General features: G+C 43.0%; 2 protein-coding genes across 5 annotated transcripts in view; one reads left to right on the top strand and one right to left on the bottom strand.

The window, feature by feature from the left end:
* The window catches only part of UXS1 (UDP-glucuronate decarboxylase 1), a 91866-nt gene that overhangs the window by 57498 nt on the left and 15144 nt on the right, over nt 1-19224 (bottom strand). For 2 of the 4 annotated variants that reach the window (XM_017541106.2, XM_017541110.2), the window contains exons 2-4: nt 8520-8547; nt 7204-7267; nt 6135-6178 (exon numbers count right to left, since the gene is read on the bottom strand). In XM_017541106.2, the coding sequence (XP_017396595.1) occupies nt 6135-6178; nt 7204-7267; nt 8520-8547 (136 nt within the window). The remainder of the gene's footprint in view (nt 1-6134; nt 6179-7203; nt 7268-8519; nt 8548-19224) is intronic. The other 2 variants (XM_017541107.2, XM_037742967.1) reach the window with 1 other exon arrangement.
* On the top strand, nt 4287-4758 carry LOC108312938 (ubiquitin). Its single transcript, XM_017541111.2, has one exon. The coding sequence runs from the start codon at nt 4383-4385 to the stop codon at nt 4614-4616; it is 234 nt and encodes a 77-aa protein (XP_017396600.1). The 5' UTR covers nt 4287-4382; the 3' UTR covers nt 4617-4758.

Genomic DNA, 19224 nt, shown 5'->3' on the forward strand with positions numbered 1-19224 from the left:
TTTGTATTTTTTTAATAGAGATGAGGTTTTACTATGTTGGCCAGGATGGTCTCGACCTCCTGACCTCGTGATCCACCTGCCTCAGCTTCCCAAAGTGCTAGGATTACAGGCGCAAGCCACTGCGCCCAGCCTGCTCTTTGTTTAGAATCAAGCGAAGGATATGACTCGAGATTCTGTCTCTGAGAAGCGAAAGCTTAAGAAGCTACAGACCTCCAGCAGCTGCTAAAGCAGGGCAGGCACTACCTCTAGTAGTCCAGGTAAAACCACACCATGAGGAAGATGGCCATGAAACTGCCTTTGCAGAATTGTAAGTAATGAGAGAAACCTAATATGACTGGCTCCATCTTGCTTCTAACCTCACAGTCTAAAGTTTTGTTTTTATTGTTTTTGCTTATTTTAGAGGAGAGGCCAAGATAACTAGGCGAGGAAGTTATAGTTAAACGTTGAAGCAAGGAAAACTGACCCTCCTCCTTGTTTCGAGATTGAAGCCACACTTCTAAGCCGAGGTTAGAGTTATGCTAGGGTCTGAACTTTGCTAAAGAATAAGCATAGTTCAACTAGGACCTGCATTGCTTAGCTGAGCTTGCTTTTCTATATGTTCCTTACTGCCCCAGAGTCACGCAAACAGAGGTTGCAAGACTTATAACTTCTCCAACAGCTTCTATAGGTGACATCACTATCGTGAATCCTAAAGAAAGGGTCTTTTCAGATAGCTTTCAGATTTAGCATCTGGCAGACAGACAAAGAGATGTCACCTGGTCCTCAGACTCTGCTTCCAATAACTGTGAGAAGACAGCTTAGACACCCCTGTGATTTCACACCCAGCCAATCAATTGTTTCAGCTCCCCAGCCCCCACCCACCAAACTACCCTTAAAAATTCTTGAGTTCTCAGGGAGGAAGATTTGAGAAACCTCTCCCATTCTCACACATGGCTGGCCCTGAGATTTAACTCTTTCTTGGCTGTTAACACTTCCTGTTCTCAGTGCCTTGGTTGTCTCAGGGTAGTGAGTGAGAAGAACCCATCAGGCTATAACCATGGCATTCTCCAGATGCTGTATGGGGCCCAGATGGAAGACAGCAGTTTTGTGAAGTCACAGGCCCCAGGCAGGAGCACCACCCCAGAAGAGAAAAGATATTAATGAAACTTTGTCTCCTGTTCCCGGAATTTCCACAATCACAGCAACCTCTTTCTGACCTGTGTCCCTGTTAAAACAATTGTGCATCAGCACCATCTGTCTCTGTGGGTCAGTTCTGACCCTGTCTTAAGTCTCACTTATCTTTTGATGCCCTCTTGCCGCTCTAAGGTGCCATGCGTTCCCAGTCCACACTGATGTCCCAGGAGTCGGGCAGTGTGATCAGAATATAAAACGTCCAGTGAGAGGTGATAAACACGGAACTGAAATATTCATTTTTAAGTTGATTCAGTTAAAAACAAAAGTGCTTTAAATAAAATCTGAAACATCAGCTTTATGGTCGTTATACTAATTGGAGAGGTGTTGGGCCAGGTGGCACTGTCTCCATCTCCATCCTGTCCCAGCACCGACACAGCACTAGGATACCGAATGCACTTCCTTAATGGTCGCTCAACTGAACAGAATATGACAGGTCATTAGACAGAAGCCTCTGAAATAGGGGTTTCTCATCTCCAGAAGGCCTGGAAGAGTGCTTAAATTGATATGAAAGGGTTTTCTATTACAATGCAGACGAATTCCCCTATTAAGAACTTCCAGAGTCTCAAAAGGTCAAGTTCCCCTTGCAGTCTATAAAATCAGATGGGAGAGTCTGAGGGTATGGGTGGGAACCCTGGCATTCCCCCTGTGAGCTCACAGACTGTTTTTAGCACTTGCCGCCCATAGGAAGTGCCTTGGGAATGGTATCTAAGCAGCTGCAGAGCAGGGGCAAGTTCTGCCTTCAGTCAGGAGCGATGCTGTTAGACTGGTAGGAACAGGACAGATGTCTTGTTTGCCAAGCAACACTTCTTGTCATTCTGCTTCTTCTCACCAATTCAGCTGGGAGACTGCATTGTAAATCTGAGTTATCTGTGTGCACCTCTGACACCGCTCCAATTTTCCCCATTTCCCTGAACTCACAATATCCTGGTCTTCAGCCTCAATCCCCGAGCGGCATACCCAGTGCCGTGGCACAGCTGAGACCCTCTTTCCTTCCTATGACTGCTCACAAGCACTGTGGCTCCTCCGCGCTGTCTGTCGTGAAAACGCAGGTGCCGTCTCTGACGCATCACTTCCCATCACTCACCTTTGGTGCTCTTTCTCTGCCATATATATGATTTTAGATTCAGGACTGCTCGGGAATGGGAGTACGGCTACACACAGGAAAACGAGAGGCAGGGAGAGAAACCAATTCAGTGAGGAGCGGAGGCATAGGACTGTGGTGTGTGCATCCAGGGCCACAGAAACAAATGTTAATCCAAGCTGTCAGCTTAGAATAGTCCCTGTATGAAAGCTTAAAATGAAATGTGGTGTGCTACATACACCGAGAGGAACAGGGCAAACTGTTTTATTACAGTAAACGCTACTTCAAAGAAATTGAACTGAATCAAAGGCATGGCTGCCTGACACATGCAGCGACGGGTGCAAGACGGACTAAAAAATACTTCAAACGTAGTGTGCTGAAACCCTTAATTTAAAAAACGAAAAGTACTTTGAGTTTCTTGCTTTGTTTTTCTTCAATATGTAGATGCCAAGTTTTAGCTTTCATATGTATACGCTCAAGTAATTAAACTCTTAAAAAACTATCTCATAGTCCTGACTTCTTCTGCTGAGGCAAAGCTGAAAGTAACAGGAAGGGGTGAGTTCCTGTGGGGTCCTCCTCAGTATGAGTCGTCCTGTTTTCCGCCTTGCAGTCATGGGTGACAGAGCACAGTGACTGGTAAGAGTGCGGTGACCATGTGGATGCTGTTGGCTGGGCCACATGCTGAGCCAGCTGCCCAGTATTCCCAAGCACCTGCTGGACTGACCCAGGGCTGGGCAGGGGCACAAGTCCTTTTTTTTCTTTGAAACAAGGTCTCACACTCTTGTCGCCCCAGATGGAATGCAGTGGCACGATCACAGCTCACGGTAGCCTTGCATTTTTCGTAGAGATGAGGTTTCATCACGTTGCCCAGGCTGGGCTCGAACTCCTGGGGTCAAGCGATCTGCTTGCCGAGGCTTCCCAAAGTGCAAGTATTACACCGTGCCCAGCCCACAAAGCTTCTTAAAGACCTGTAGGAGGTGAAACACCTACCCAGTGTATGGGCTCATCCACTTATTTAGGAACTTTGCATTAAGCGCCTGTTCTACACTAGGCCCTGGGGGTTAAGCAGCAAAATGCGGCAGAGGCATGAGGCCTGCGTTCCTGAGTGAGAGAGAACCAGCAAGCAGAGACAAGATGAGGGATGAACTAGGTAACAAGTCTTTTCTTACAGCCCCAAATTAATCCTTTACTAATTATTAATATTTTATGCCATTCCAGACTAACCTTACAGTTTAGTAAGATAGCCGGTAAGTAGTATTTTTACTTAGAATTTAAATTATCATCATTTGCCATCTATTCAAAGAACATTTAAAGATACAGAATTAAAATTAAACAAATGGCAAATAATCAAAGTATTAAGAAATGAGAGTGTGGAAAAAAAGAGAAAAAGCTCACATACAATCCTGTTACTCAGGCTTCTAGAATGACACTGCCTTCTTTCTCTCCCTGTATAAATATAACCTGTAACTTCCAAAAATATCCTTAGTTCTTGGGGGCCACTTTGCTCAAAGTGACAAGCACGTCAAGTAAACCTATTTCCAGTTACATTCTTATCTTGTCTGCGTCAAGATGGTTGATCATCTTTATCACACAATTAGTCAGCAAAAGTAAAGCTAGACAGAATTCCATCAATTTCCACCGTCACGCTTTTTTAGCCAGACCTGCACTTGACCTTCTGAAATAGTAATGCAGGCAGGTGGGTCACGTGACTTGCTGAACAACCTGAAGGACGGAACCATCACAGAATGAGTCACCTGCAAGCAGCCCAACAGGCAAATGTTTGCCTTCTGCACCTATGTTCAAGGTGGCCTCACAGGTTGACAAAATAAATTATCAGTAAATTCTTAGGATTAAATTCTTATTTGTGCTTCTCTGTCCAGTTTAAAAGCACACACGCGCGCGCATGCACACACACACACACACACACACACACACACACACAAATTGACAAGAATAAATTATCAGTAAATTCTTAGGATTAAATTCTTATTTGTGCTTCTCTGTCCAGTTTAAAAGTACACACACAGTTTAGGGGGAGACTGGCTTTGTCAGGTAAACGCATGTCAGAGTTCAGTGGCTGGATGTGATTGGCAATTCGCAGCATCGTCGTATCTGCTAACAGGTCAAAATGCAGATCGTCATGAAGACCCTGATCGGCAAGACCATCACCCTGGAGGTGGAGCCCAGTGACACCACTGAAAATGTGAAGGCCAAGATCCAGGATAAGGAAGGCATCCCCGCCGACCACCACAGGCTCATCTTTGCACGAAAGCAGCTGGAAGATGGCCGCACTCTTTCTGACTACAACATCCAGAAAGAGTCGACCCTGCACCTGGTCCTGTGTCTGAGGGGTGGCTGTTAATTCTTCAGTCTTGCATTAGCAGTGCCCAGTGATGGCATTACTCTGCACTATAGCCATTTGCCTCAACTTAAGTTTAGAAATTACAAGTTTCAGTAATAGCTGAAGCTGTTCAAAATGTTAATAAAGGTTTTGTTGCATGGTTTAAAAAAAAAAAAAAAAGTGCACACACACACACACATAAAATCACAAAAGCATCAAACGGATAGCTTAACTCTCACATGTTGAGAGGTCTTGTTTGTAAGCTATTTATTGCCTTAGGGAAGTTATCTAAGACATTTTTCTTTTCATAAGTGAATATTATTGTCTAAAGAAAATAATCACTAGTGGACAAGTTTTTTTTCTTTTTTTTTTTTAGACCAATATACAGAACGTGTGGTAGGTTATTTCTTATCGTTCCAATTTTTTAAAAAAAAAAAAAAAAAAGTCTTCAATTAAAATCTCTCAATTCTGCTGTCTTATCAAAGGCAGATTTCCTGGCTCCCAACCAAGGAAATATTAAAAGCTGTATAACTGAAACACAAAATCATGGCAAAAAAAAATTTAAAGCACAAATACCAACCTTATATTACCAAAGGAATCTGTTAAAAATTACTGACAACTTTTATTCTGATAAGTTTTGAAATTAACAGTTTGGTTGACTGCTCAGTTGAGGATAAGAAGAAAGTGAACGACACATTTTGTTTAATGACTCTTTTCCAATCTTATTTCCCTTTGATCATTTTATAAAAATCAAAGAAAAACTGCTCATTTCTTCATTTTTGCTCTGGACTTGATAAAAGGCTCATTCAATGCTGACACATATCATACAAACTTCCCAAGAAAGGGGGAAAACATCACATCAACTTTAACAAATGCTGTCATTTTTCTTTTTAAAATTTCTAAAGACTCAACTGCTACTCTAGACCATGTTTTCTGTATACAACATATGCAAGCAGAAAGTCCCGGAGCCTGAGGCTTAGCTGCCTCAGGAGTCCCAAAGGGTGAGGAGGGGTTCTCTCTGGAATCAGATTCAAATAACCGTTTGTATCATATTACATAAATCTTCCCTCCCAGCTACTTCATCTGGACTAAATTCTGGAAACCTCCTCATGAACTTTGGTGACAAAAGCAGCTAATGACTAAACATGATATACCACAGGCTCCACATCCTTAATTCGCGGTGTTTGTACATGATACTATGTTTTAGGCCCACCAGGTTGTCCTCCTGTTTTGGAATTCTATCTAACTGATCAATACATGCAGAAGTTAAATGAAAGTGTGAGGCTTGGCCACAACTTCTAGGTAATAAATTTGCAGAAATTCAGATGTTCAGAGTTTGAACAAGGAAGATCTTAACACATCCAGATTGATTCTTCTCCCAATGTTCCATGTGGGTATTACACTCAAAGCAGGGGAAATACGTATGTAGACATTTATTTAGGTGGCAGTTTGGAGAGAGATAATTAATTCTCAGAATTAATTATTCACTTGAGGCGAACTTATTTTAACTATTGACCTTACGACAAAAAGTACACATACCTTTTTTCTAAATCTCTGATTTTCTCTCTTAGTGGTTCAACAATCTAGAACAATAATAACAAAAATCAGTTTTAAAGCAAAAACATAGTCCTCAACCCCTTTCACCCCATTCTGATGTTTAAGCAGGACATAATGCAACACAGGTTTTAATTTCTTCTACAAATAAACTTTCAGTTTGAAATTAAGATATACCACTTGAGTCACAATGCTAGAATTGAGTAGATAAACTATCCATTTGAACTCTTACTCCATAAATGCCTCAGTTTTTGAGACAATTAACATTTTTGCTCACCCATCTTACCAGGAAGAATGTAAAAGGTGTTTCTGGCTCATAAAAACAGATCAACACTATCCATCTATTTTTAGGAAGAATCCCCAAAGTGTGGCCCACAAAAGGGTAACGTCTTGTTTCTGTAATTATTGTGTATATTTATGTTATCAGCTGCAGCACATAAACTGCAGGCTGCAACCCACATCCACGTCTGTAGACACTGTGGGCTCAGGCAGAAAGGGAGCAACCCAAGGGCTTCCCAGAACTCCCACAATTGGCTGCTTATCCAAAGTAACCTCCCATCCCCTCTCCCACAGCCCATGTTACAACAGTCTGGCTGTATCTTTATGTATTTAAATAGGAGGTGTATAAACTAGCACAGGTGCTAGTCTTCAGCTGGGTGGCAGTACAACATACCCATCTGTGCACATGGACACTCTACATTTGTGGCCAAGCATCCGATTGGGGGCCATTTTTCTTTTTGGCATCTGTGCTAGTGAAGAGGATGTTGGTACTCGTTTCTATCTCCCAAAGATAATCACTTCCCTTTCTCTAAAAAGGCTTACCTGAAAAGTCATGTAAAAGTCTAAATCCATTTTGTCTTTAAGGTAGAACTTGTTTTATTTGGTCAAAAATGGACCAACAGTAACAGATTGCACGTCCTCTTAAATAACAAGAGATGGTTTCAAATCACAGAATAGCACCAAGCTGCCATAATAAGGATGACGGCATGAGCAAAGGATGTGAAATTGACAAGTATACAGACAAAATAGATACAAAAATGGAAAAGAGACTAACCTCTTCAATCTTGCTTTCAATTTTTAGTTCGCCGTTTTCCTGGATAGACCTGTTGAGTAGAAAACTATAAACTGAAATCAACTGAAAGGCTTTGTGACTTCAAGATTGTTTCTGAATCAACTACCCTAACACAACCTTGAAGGCTGCAGACCACCTCTATCTCCTGCTCAAGTATCAGTCACGTGTGCAATTCCCTCCAGAGGGGATGCACCAGAGGAAAAGAAGACAACCAAGGGAGGGAATCCCCTTAAATCCATCTATGAATATGCTCAGTATTACTGAATGAATTATTTCCACTAAACTAAAATAATCTCGCTGCCACGCTACATCCAACACAGGATTTTAAATTAGAAGCAGGAAGTGTGTCTATAGGAGTACAGGTTTACCTGCTGGGCTTTCCTGGGGATTTAATATAAAATGGAGTCTTTTAAGTAAAACCACAGAGCTCCTTTAAATGGGATCTGAGCACCCCACCTAGTCACACACAGCAGCCTTTGTCAGTAGACACACACATGCCCTGGTGGTAGGATTCGGATTAACACCATCCCACCTACCTTGCAAAACACAACTCCACATGAAAAGCCTCCTGAGGGCATAGTAACCTTTTACCCTAGTAGACATGTGCAGCCTCATTACATTCCAATACCAACCTAATCATTACAATAGCAATTCGCACAACATAACAAAGTGGAGCAAATTTTCCTTTAAATGGAAAACTATTAACAGTGCCAAATGTGTTTTTACAATAAATGCTTATTTCTTTTCGCTGATTTTTAAAGACTATTTTTATAATTTGGTAAAGAGATAACACAAAAGTTTTATTTTTACAAGAGATCCTCCTGCCCTAGGAAGAAGCACATATGATGCATATAGGCCTAACCGTGGACTAAATAGGTGGTCTCAGCATCCACATCCACTAGCTGGCACCTCTGGGGTCACAGGCCAGCCATGGCTGCCCTAAGACGGCTCCCTTCTCAAAAGGCTTTGCAAAAGCCCCTCAGTGTTCTTGCTCAAGCCACCCAGAAATGCAATGTACATAAGCTAGGGTCAACCCTTTATTATCTACACAAGGATAAAAGGGAAGAGTGGCTGACCATTGCTTTACTTGTGGGCTTTACTAGGTAATTGTTAAAATCGGTTAAACTCCTTGAGAATACCCACAGGAGAAAAGAAATAGCCCAGATATGTGATTAGCAAGAACCTGGTTTTGTGTTTAAAATATTTTTCAATTAACCTATGACATCCGTGGTATATATGTACCAACTGAAATGTGTCTAAAACCCGACCACAATACGAAAGTAATTAAAAATCATTACCTCATATTAACGAAGTTGCCCCAAACAGCTGTAAGAGAAAGTAAAAAAAAAAAAAAAAGTCAATATTTAAGTCCATAACTTTCAGGGATTCCAGTGGACAGAATCTTAAATTTTAAGCAATATTTTAAAGTTTATGAAGAAAATTAACTTATCTCAGGAAGACAATAAAATGCACACTTTATTTTGAAAACAATTAAGTCTTACTACATAGTAAGTAAAAACAGGATTGGCAGAATTTATTCATGCCAAGTTTGAGAACTGCAACCAGGAAGATTGACTCAAGTTGCCCTGAATATATGCTCCCAACAGCAGCAGTGACAAGTGGACTTTTAAAGGAAGAGGTAGTTTCTAAGTTATCAAGAATTTACATTAAAATGACATAAGCTACTGACAGGCTATACATTGTTTTTTTTTGTTTTTTTTTTTTTGTATCAAAAATTCCAGGAAAAAAATATTGGGTGAGGCAGCTGGGCAGAAACAAAATGCCTTTAAAGAACTGGCCCTGGGCATGGCAGGGCATGACTTTTGTCCCATGTTAATGACTCTCTGGGCCTGATAAATTCTGCATACCTCACATGGCTCACTCACATTGCTCTGAGCTATTTTTATTTTCTATCTATCCCCATACTTTTGGAACACCTCTTTTGGGGTCTGGAGACCCCACTTGGAGAGTGCATGTAGAGCTTTTTTTTTTTAAGTGACAGATCTCCTTTGTTAACCAGGCTGGTCTCTAGCAATCCTCCCTCCTTGGCCTCCTGAGCAAGTGGGACTACAGGCATGTGCCACCACATCTAGCTAAAGGATGCATGTGTTCTGATAAACAGTATGTTCTCAACCTTTGAGGAAGAGCTAGCCACAAAAATCAATCACAAGTCTGAAAGAAGTCCGAAGGTACCATTTAACGGCCATCTCCCGTACAATGATGATGAAAGCAATCCCAGAAAGGTTTGACAGCGGCCTGCAGTGCAGCTTAACTCCAAGAACAGTGCATCCTTTCTCAGCACTTGGCACATCTCCCTTCTATACTCTAGGCACCTGGTGGGCAGGCTCTCCCGTGCCTGTATACAGCGGGCCTTCAGTAAATGTGTATAAATCAGCCCTGAATCAACAGGAGATGACTTTGAAACATAATACTAGACCATGAGCACTCACTTTAAGTTACTGAGCAGGAGATTCTTTCTAAAGGAGGCTTTTCTGTGAATGAAGGGTCCTAATATTTTGTACACACTCCTATTTGGCCCTCATTTGGCCTCTCAGCAGATACCGAAGGCATCTTAAGTGCCAGGTGCATTTAGGTGCTTCCAGGTGCTGAGGAAGAACAGAGAGAGTAAATACAAACATACTCCCTGTCCAGGGCTGTTAATTTTGTGAGCTTGGGAAAGCCCTGAGGTTAGAATCTCATAATCCCAGGCATCTTCCCATTGCCATACTCTTGTGTGTAGAAGGAGTTTAATAGCTACTCATTAAATAGGATTCAGTATCCAAACCACACCCCATAAGAAATTCTCACTCTCAAGAAGGGGAATGTTGCTGATTCCATAAAAGCACATCTCTCTTCAAACAGAAGAGGAAACTTGATTTAAAAAAAAAAAAAGACAGCAATATATGGCGAAATAAATAAAAGTGGCAAGAAAGCAGGAAAATGGGAGAAATTAAAATAAATATTAACTAGATTCATTATTCATTAAAAAAATAAAAACTTTGGCTGGGCATGGTGGCTCACGCCTGTAATCCCAGCACTTTGGGAGGCTGAGGAAGGAGAATTGCTTGAACCAAGGGGGCAGAGGGTGCAGTAAGCCAAGATCACGCCACTGCACTCCAGCCTGGCACCTGGAGACAGAGCGAGACTCTGTCTCAAAAAAACAAACAAACAAAAAAACTGCTAATGTCAGAGGCACTGGAACCAGATAGAGTAACTCTATCTTGAATGGGAGCTGGGAAAAATGAGGCTGAGACCTACTGTGCTGCATTCCCAGACAGTTAAGGCATTCTAAGTCACAGGATGAGACAGAAAGTCAGCACAAGATACAGCTAATGGGCTGGGCACACCTGTAATCCCAGCACTTTGGGAGGCCAAGGCAGGCAGATCATCTGAGGTTAAGAGTTCGAGGCCAGCCTGACCAACATCATGATCCCCTGTCTCTACTAAAAATAGAAAATTAGCTGGGTGTGGTGGCATGTGCCTGTAATCCCAGCTACCTGGGAGGCTGAGGCAGGAGAATCACTTGAGCCCTGCCTGGAGATGGAGGGTACAGTGGGCAGAGACTGGGCCGTTGCACTTCAGCCTGGGCACTGACAGCGAAACTCCATCTCAAAAAAAAAAAAAAAAAAAAAAAGGATACAGGTCATAAAGTCCTTGCTGATGAAACAGTTTGCAGTAAAGAAGCCAACTAAAACCCACCAATATCAAGATGGCCACGAGAGTCACCTGTGATCACCTCGCTGCTACACTCTCACAAGCACCGTGACAGTTTACAAATGCCATGGCAACATCAGAAGTTACCCTATATGGTCTAAAAAGAGGAAGCAAGAATAATCCACCTCTTGCTTAGCATACCATCAAGAAATAACCATAAAAATGGGCAAACAGCAGCCCTCAGAACTGCCCTCTATCGGAGTAGCCATTTTTAATTCTTCGCTTTCTTAATAAACTTGCTTTCACTTTAAGGACTCGCCCTGAATTCCTTCTTACTCAAGATCCAAGAACCCTCTCTTGGGGTCCAGATCAAGACCCGTTTCCTGTAACACTTATACCTTTGGACCACGTGATTTTGCTTTTATCTTATTCTCAGGAAATAAGTAAACATACAGGAAAAGTGCCCTCACAAATGTCATGGCTTTATTTATAATCACACACACACACACACACACACACACACACACACACACACACACACACACAATAAGCCAAAATATCCCACAATTAGAGAACTGCTGTATAAATAGTGATATAGCCATTTGATGAAATCAGAAAGCCATTAAATATAACTATGGAACTACACTATAACATCATGATGCAGTTATGACAGTACCAGATGAAAAATATATATACATAGTGTGACTTTCACTTCTAAAAAATGCTTTGGGAAAAAAAATGTGAAATTTCCAAAATACTGAGTTTAAATGGTGACACGAGTAAAGCGTTTACTTACTTTTAAAAAAGGAGGGAAGAGATTTTAACCCTTACTAAACTCCATGTCCCTGTTGTCCTGTTCTTGCCTCTTTCTAGACACCTGGTGAACACCTGGGTCAGTCCTCAGCTCAGACACCAGGCACTGCTGCCACCAGAGTTCACAAAGATCACCTGTGAGTCACCAGTTGCCAAGACCATGTGCATTTTTCTTTACTGTGCTATATCTCGAGTAAGTTATACGCCTCATTTTGGCTGTAGAATTAAGCTGCTGATCAAAGTACACCCTTTCATAGAAAATAAGTATTCTATGCTATGGAAGCATCCATTCTCATATTGCCTACGGAAGCATCACTTATTGACTTTTCTTATTGCCTTCTGGGTGGGTAGCACCTTTTGGCAGGCTTTTCAGATCATTCCATGGCTATTTGCTTTTTCAGTTTTTTCTTTCCAACCTTTTTTCGAGTCAGTTTAAAATGATTTCTGGCTGGTGCGGTGGCTCACGCCTGTAATTCTAACACTTTAGGAGGCCAAGGCAGGCGGACTGCTTGAGCTCAGAAGTTCGAGATCAGCCTGGGCAAATTGGTGAAAACCCAATCTCAACAAAAAATACAAACAAATTAGCCAGGCGTGCTGGCCTGCGCCTGTAGTCCCAGCTACATGGTGGGGCTGAAGCAGGAAAATCACTTGAGCCCAGGAGGTCGAGGCTGCAGTGAGCTGAGATCGCGCCACTACACTCTAGCCTGAGTGACAAACGTGAGACCCTGTCTCAGAAAAAAAAAAGTTGATTTCACAGAAATCTCTCAATCCTTCAAACCTCAGTCCATTTCAGAGCATCGAAGGCTGCCACCCATCCCAGACACCTTCTGTTTCCTCGACCATAATGTCCTGAGCCCTTTCCCTTTGCCCACTGGTCCTCCTTAATCATCTCTTCCTGGGGAAGCAGGTGACACCCATGCTTCCCAGGATTAGCCCTGGGGAGTGATGTCCAAGCTACAACCACAGCTTTACCACCCTTCATAAATGGATAAGAATGCATATAAGCAGATATGGACCAGATCCACTTCTGTGCCTTAGACCTCTTCCACTGCCCCTGGAGGCTGGAGATGAACCTGGAGACGTGCCCTCTCCTCCCCTGCTGTACTTTCTGATTTCACCTTGCAAAGGAAGGCTTCCTGAATCCCTTCCTTCCCCACTCAGACCTCCAGAGCAGCCCCCTACAAGCAGCCCCCTGCATGGGACTCTCCACTCGCCCTAAACCAATTGCTGTCCGCAACCCTTCAGTTCTGTCTACAGGTGGTATCCTGGGCACGTGCACCTCCAAGCCTCATCTGAGCATTTTATTTTCCAGAAAGTAACTTCAACCTTCCCTCCTGCTCCAGGAGACACTGGTGGCCCTGCTGTGTGGCCAAGGCCTGCTATATGTTTTGGTCTAGTTGGTGCCTTACAGGTAGGTTTCTCCGAAATACGAGGTATTTTCATATTTACATTTGCTACACCAGGCATACATGGTCCAAGCACTAAAACTGGTTGAATGCAGGCCAAGTAGTTTTTCCCTTTTGTTACCACGTTTATCCCTTGCTTATTACTTTTTATCTTCAGATGCGCTATAACCAATTAATCTTTACAGTGTTTTTATGTCAAGTGTTCTGGTCTCCTTTCAAATTATCAAAAGCTCTACCTGCTTTGTTCCAGAGAGAATTCAATACCCAGCCTAGACCTAAGAACAGACACACATGGCAAGCAGAACAAACCCCCGCATTGCTGCACACATTCCAAACGGAAAGACACAAGTGATTTCCAACAATTACGGAGCCTTAGTTTTGCATAGTTTTGTGTACAGTAGCCAGGAAGGTTGCAGGGCATAGACCTTAAAAGTTAAACACTGCTTTAAATTAATGTTGCTTTTAAGTTTTTGCAACCTGCTTGAGTTATTGTGACCCACCTTACAGTGCTTCAAACAGATAGCTAGGCATTACTAATAGATGCACTCTATAAATATCTGAACTGAATTAAACCCATTTATATAGTACCAGGATTCAATACAAGAAAAGTAAGTATTTTAAGAAAGATAATTATTCAGTTATTGACAAAGGGCTTAAAAACTGAACTCTCTCACACAGCTTTCAAGATATTTTAATTTATTCTAATTTTTAATGTAAATTTTAAAAATACTTTGCATGTAAACTGAGGCACATCAGCTTCATAGTTCTCATTATGTCCATATCCAGACTTCAAGCTATGCAGGGAAACCCAGTTCAAGAAAATCTAACTCATACAAATTTTCATTTAGAGTGAAAAACTGGGTTTTTTAAAGGGTATGGTTAAAATGAGTATCCTTTTCCAACAAAGAAAAAAATCAAAACACTAACCCAACATTTTCATAATCTCTATGAGTCTAACTTGGTTCCTTAAATAGTCATCAGCTATCATGAGATCAATCCTTTTAGAACACAGTCTCCCAATCTCCATGGCTCCCTGAATGGGTTTCAGGGAGACTAGAGGGGAAAAATACCTTGCAAGCACATGTGAAATTTTGTGTTCACAGGTCTGAATACTCCTCCAATGAATTCAAGACCCCAAACAAATGAAAAACCACCAATTCAGAATCCATAAAGGCCTGGAATTTTAAGAGGCACATTTGTTTTAGAATAGGGATACAGCCTGAGTCCCTGAATGCCAGGCCACACAGAAAGTACAGATTCTTCACCAGGAATCCAGATCTGGGTAGCAATTTCAATGGTCCTTTTTCAAGTAACGTTACAAGGCTGGATCAGGCAAAATCACCATTTCCATTTTATACCTGTCCATTTTAAACGGCTACAGTATGCTTTAGCACACTTTTCTCAGCCATTCCAATCACTATTTTAAACTGGACTCACACTAGGTCATAGGAAGAAAGTGTGATTTAGGGAGAGACTGTTCTCCTACCCTATGCTACCTATGTAGCACTGTACGTAAGGCACATCCTTCTTTACAGTATGACATATACAAAGCAGCCTGCTGGATGCTCAGTGAAATCAGGGAGCCCCCGGCTGTGAGGACCTCATGTAGGCTTTCCCTTCCTTTTCCAGTGTTTCCTAAAATCTTTCCTTGCTCATCCATCCACCATTCATTCAACAAACTCAGTGACTGCGGATGTACAAGTAAGACCCCACACACATTGCTTTTATATTATTCCAAAAAAAGCTGGGCTCCAGACAGCAGGCAATGAACAGGTATTCAGAGCATGATGAGGCAGTGAGGTGCTGTAGCCCAAGCAAACCTGGAAGCACGGGTGTGAGAGACAGATGGGCAAGAGAGGAGGTGGGCAAAGAGTACATGATGTGGAAGGCAGAGCCCATAGGTCCTAGGGGTGAGGACACTAATGTCACAAGATAAAAGCACCAGAGGCAGACAGCTGGGGCAGGGGGGGATAGTCTGAGATAAGCACATGTTCCGCTCAGGGCATCCTGTAATAACCTCACGAAGATGTCCAACAGGCAAACAGAACCTGGACCTTTTATGCTGGTTCTAATCAAAAAGTAATGGCATCACCACTATCCCACAGTGGAAGACAGACACCAAGAGGCATCCTGCGACTTAATCAAGGCCATACTGCAAGCGTCCACCCACCCCAGGCCACCTTTCCAAAGGTGAGGCCTCAGTCCAAGGCCTGCATGACCTGTCAAAGGTGCCAGAGTCCTTCCCATCTACATGGAAGAAAGGTGTCTTATTCATTTCCAAACACATCCTCTAAGCTAATCCCCCATCCTTGAGGCCACATGGCATGTGCTCAAACAAAAACTGAGTGACATCAACCTCCATGAAGTCCTCGGGGGGCAGCAAAGCCTCCTGGTATGTGAAAGATGTCCCCCATTTGAGGCGAATGAATAGTGATTTCCAACCTTCCAGTGCTCAGAGCAGGAACACTTTAATTTAGAGAGGTATTCAAAATGGAAACCTTGTGCAAACAGAGGGCTCCTTAAGCACACTGAAAGTATTACTGGCAGAGAAAGCTCCAGAATGATGCTGCTGCAAGCACTCTGATGCTGGACTGTTTGCTGTTCCTCTCCAGCTTTTCTGAACATGTGACCTGTACCGAAAAGCCTTATTTGAGCCATAACCCAGTTTGTCTGCCAAGTGCTTGCAATAAAGCTACGTGAAGTCTTTGTGTATTATACACAAAGGGAGCCTCCAAAGTGACACTTTCAAAGGCTGTCCCAAAATTATTTGGCACGCCTTGCACAGGGGGACAGGAAGAGTGTCTCTGTGATCTTCCTTTAAACCTGGGGGACTTGGGCTACTTGGACCACAGGAAAGAGCAGAAAATACACTATATGACGTCTTTAGATGGTCACAGAGGGTCAGTGCTTCTGCCACATTTGCTGGGACACCTGGTCTCAGAGTCCTGAACCACCATGCATAAAGTCTGACCACCCGAGACCGGACAGCTTGCCTGTGAGCACTCCAATAGCCAAGCCTGAGTCTGTCCTCAAGGATAAGACCTGCCAGTGAAGAAGGTGCCCCCAAATGGATGCTCTAACCTGGGTGCGGTCTCAGGCATCATGAAATAGAGAAGAGCCACCCCCATCTCAAATGCCTGACCCACCAAACCCATGGGTATAAATACAACAGTAACTGTTTTCTGCCACTAAATGGTTGGTTAAGCAGTGAAACATAACCAGAACCACAACAGAGCCAGATCTGTCACCACCTTTAATCTATTGATGCTCATATGCCCAGGTCACAGCCCTCAAATCAAGCCAAGTATAGGCTAAATCCCTCCCGACCCTCAGCATGCCCTACCAAGTGCATCTGCGCCCTCCTCCAGTCAGAGACACAGCTGTCCATTGGGACTGGCCTGCCTGGGTAGAAGTCAAGCGCCAAATCTGAAGTGCTCGGAAAATTCTGATACCCCCAACCCAAGCTGCTCTCGCCACCTGGCTGTAGTCCTCCCACCACCCCCACAATCCAAACAAAACATCAAGTGTACACAGGAAAGAAGCATCCTTACTCACCTCCCAAGAACTCCAATCACCCTAGCACTCTGCAAAAGGGCAAATCTTTGACTTGCCTTGGATAAACCCTGAGGTGGCACAACTGAAATGTTTTCTTAAAGCAGATAAGAATATGCACCATTCTTCTAAGAAGAAAAGCATTCAAAGTTTTGCTTAAGCTGACCAGAAAGTTCAAATTAGAAGATACTGCTCTGTGTTTAATTCTTCGAATAAGAAAGGGGGATGTGTTCCTGGGGTGAGGGAGCTTCCCAGTTGCTAGTTCCCACCAAAAGAATGAGTTGTTCAAACATCAGGCATCATGATATGCCGGAGTATCACAGTTGCTGGATGGGGAACCATGCCTACTCCTGAATCTGAAGAAGCCTTAGCCCTAAACCCTGGAGCATGCCCAGCTTAGAGAAGCCTCTGCCATTCCACTCAGCCTTCCATGCCTGCGTGTATCCTAAGCGGTTACGCAGGATCAAAAGTGGCCCAAATAAAAAGGCAATTTGGGGTGCCTGTGCAGGCTCTAGCAACCAGCATGTTCCAAACCTAAAGCAGAGGGCACTTGCTTGTCAGACCTCCTCCCTGTGGTCCTCGCCCTGCTCTCAGCCCTCCAGGAAGGCATAACTCCAATTTCTTGCCTTCAGAAGCAGGCAAGAGAGCAGCCCTCTGCAGCCCCAGCTGGCAGGCTCTGAAATCCAGCTATAAAACCCTTGTTTGTGACTCATACCTTCCCACAGACTTACCTAATAAAATCCTACCAATATTTCCAGGGGAAAAAATTTTGCCCCAAGAGGTCACTTTTTTAAAAATATAGGACACAGTAGGTTTTGCAGAATATCTACACCTTTAAAAAAGTCTTTACACATAAAATGCCAATGCCAACGTTACGTGAAAAGGACAACTTGGAGACTTAGAGGATAATACACACAGCAGGGTCAATGCTTTTGCTTTTTAAAGCTACATGCTTTTTTTTTTTTTTTTTTTTTTTCCCAGAGACAGAGTCTTGCTCTGTCACCCAGGCTGGAATGCAATGGCATGGTCTTGCCTGACTGCAATCTCCACCTCCCGGGTTCAAGCAATTCTCCTGTCTCAGCCTCCTTAGTAGCTGGGATTACAGGTAGCTGCTACCACACCTGGCTAATTTTTGTATTTAAGACAGGGTTTCATCACGTTGGCCAGGCTGGTCTCGAACTCCAGACCTCAGATGATCTACCTGCCTCAGCCTCCCAAAGTGCCAGGATTATAGGCATGAGCCACTGAGCCTGGCCTAGCTACATGCATTTTAAAATGTATGTTGTTTATACATGCGTGTATTTGTTTATTTTAGAAGTCTGGGGACATCAGGTAATACAACCTTCCTATACTTTTTTATTATTTTAATTTCTGCAACTCACAGGAAGAAACTTTTAAACATCTTTTCTAACTCTGGAGAGGATGCTGTGAAGTCCAGGTAGGGCAATATCATGGTTTTCAAAGCACACTGCGAAATCCCCGAAATTGTAAATTAAATGATAAATTAAAAGCCTATAAACTTGTAAGTCAGAAGAGCCAGAAATTCAAATCCATTTACTTAAGTACCTCAAGAAAATTTACTACTTTGTTTTAAAAGTCCGGATAAAAGAAACTCACTTCCACAGGGAACCCTCTAATGGAGAATAGCACAAATGCTTGTTTAAACCAGAGCTATGCAAAGTGTCTTCTCAAACTGTACCAGCAGCTCATCATATGGATTCTCAGGTCCCACCCACGGCTCTTGTTATGGTCTGAATATTTGTGTCTCCTTAAAATTCACATGCTGAAATCCTAATCCTCAATGTACTGGCATTAGGAGGTGGGAACTGTGGGAGGTGACTGGGTTGGGAAAGCAGAGCTCTCATGAATGGGGTCAGTGCCCTCATAAGAGGGACCCCGGAGAGCTCCCTTATTCCTTTGCCATGTGAGGACACTGCAAGAAGGCGCCATCTGTGAACCAGGAAGTGAGCCCTCACCAGACACTGAATCTACTGGGGCCTTCATCTTGGACTTCCCAGCCTCCAGGACTGTGGGAAATAAATTTCTGTTGTTTATAAGCCACTCAGTTTGTGGTATTTTGTTATTACAGCTGTAGGACAGCTCCCAAAGCAGAAACTCTGGGGTGTGTCCTGGCCATCTGGGCTTAGCAAGGCTTCAGGTGATGCTGATGTGGCCCAAATCTGAGACCCTCTGCTATGGGCACCCACCTGTGTTATCAATTGCTCAGTTCCTCTTAAGACATCCCACATTTTAGAAGTTTGAGGACATCAGATAATATGACCTTCCTATACTTTTGTATTATTTTATTTTGTATTATTTTAATACAAAAGTATAAATTAAGTTAAATTTAATTCCACATTTTAGTAAGACAAAAACAGAGTCAAATGCCAGAAGAACCACTCTGCACACACCTCCTGCGTCACAGGCGCTACTAAATTCTAACTGCCGCTTCCCCCTCTTCACTGCTCTTCCATGGTGGTTGGCAGATGCTGACAATGTATTCTTCCACATGTCCCCCATTTCTCTGTGCCCGCCGCATGGGGGCCCTGGCCACTGCATCACCAGGTCACCTACTTCC

Source organism: Cebus imitator, unplaced genomic scaffold, assembly GCF_001604975.1.
Source record: "Cebus imitator isolate Cc_AM_T3 unplaced genomic scaffold, Cebus_imitator-1.0 Scaffold131, whole genome shotgun sequence".
Classification (NCBI taxonomy): domain Eukaryota; kingdom Metazoa; phylum Chordata; class Mammalia; order Primates; family Cebidae; genus Cebus; species Cebus imitator.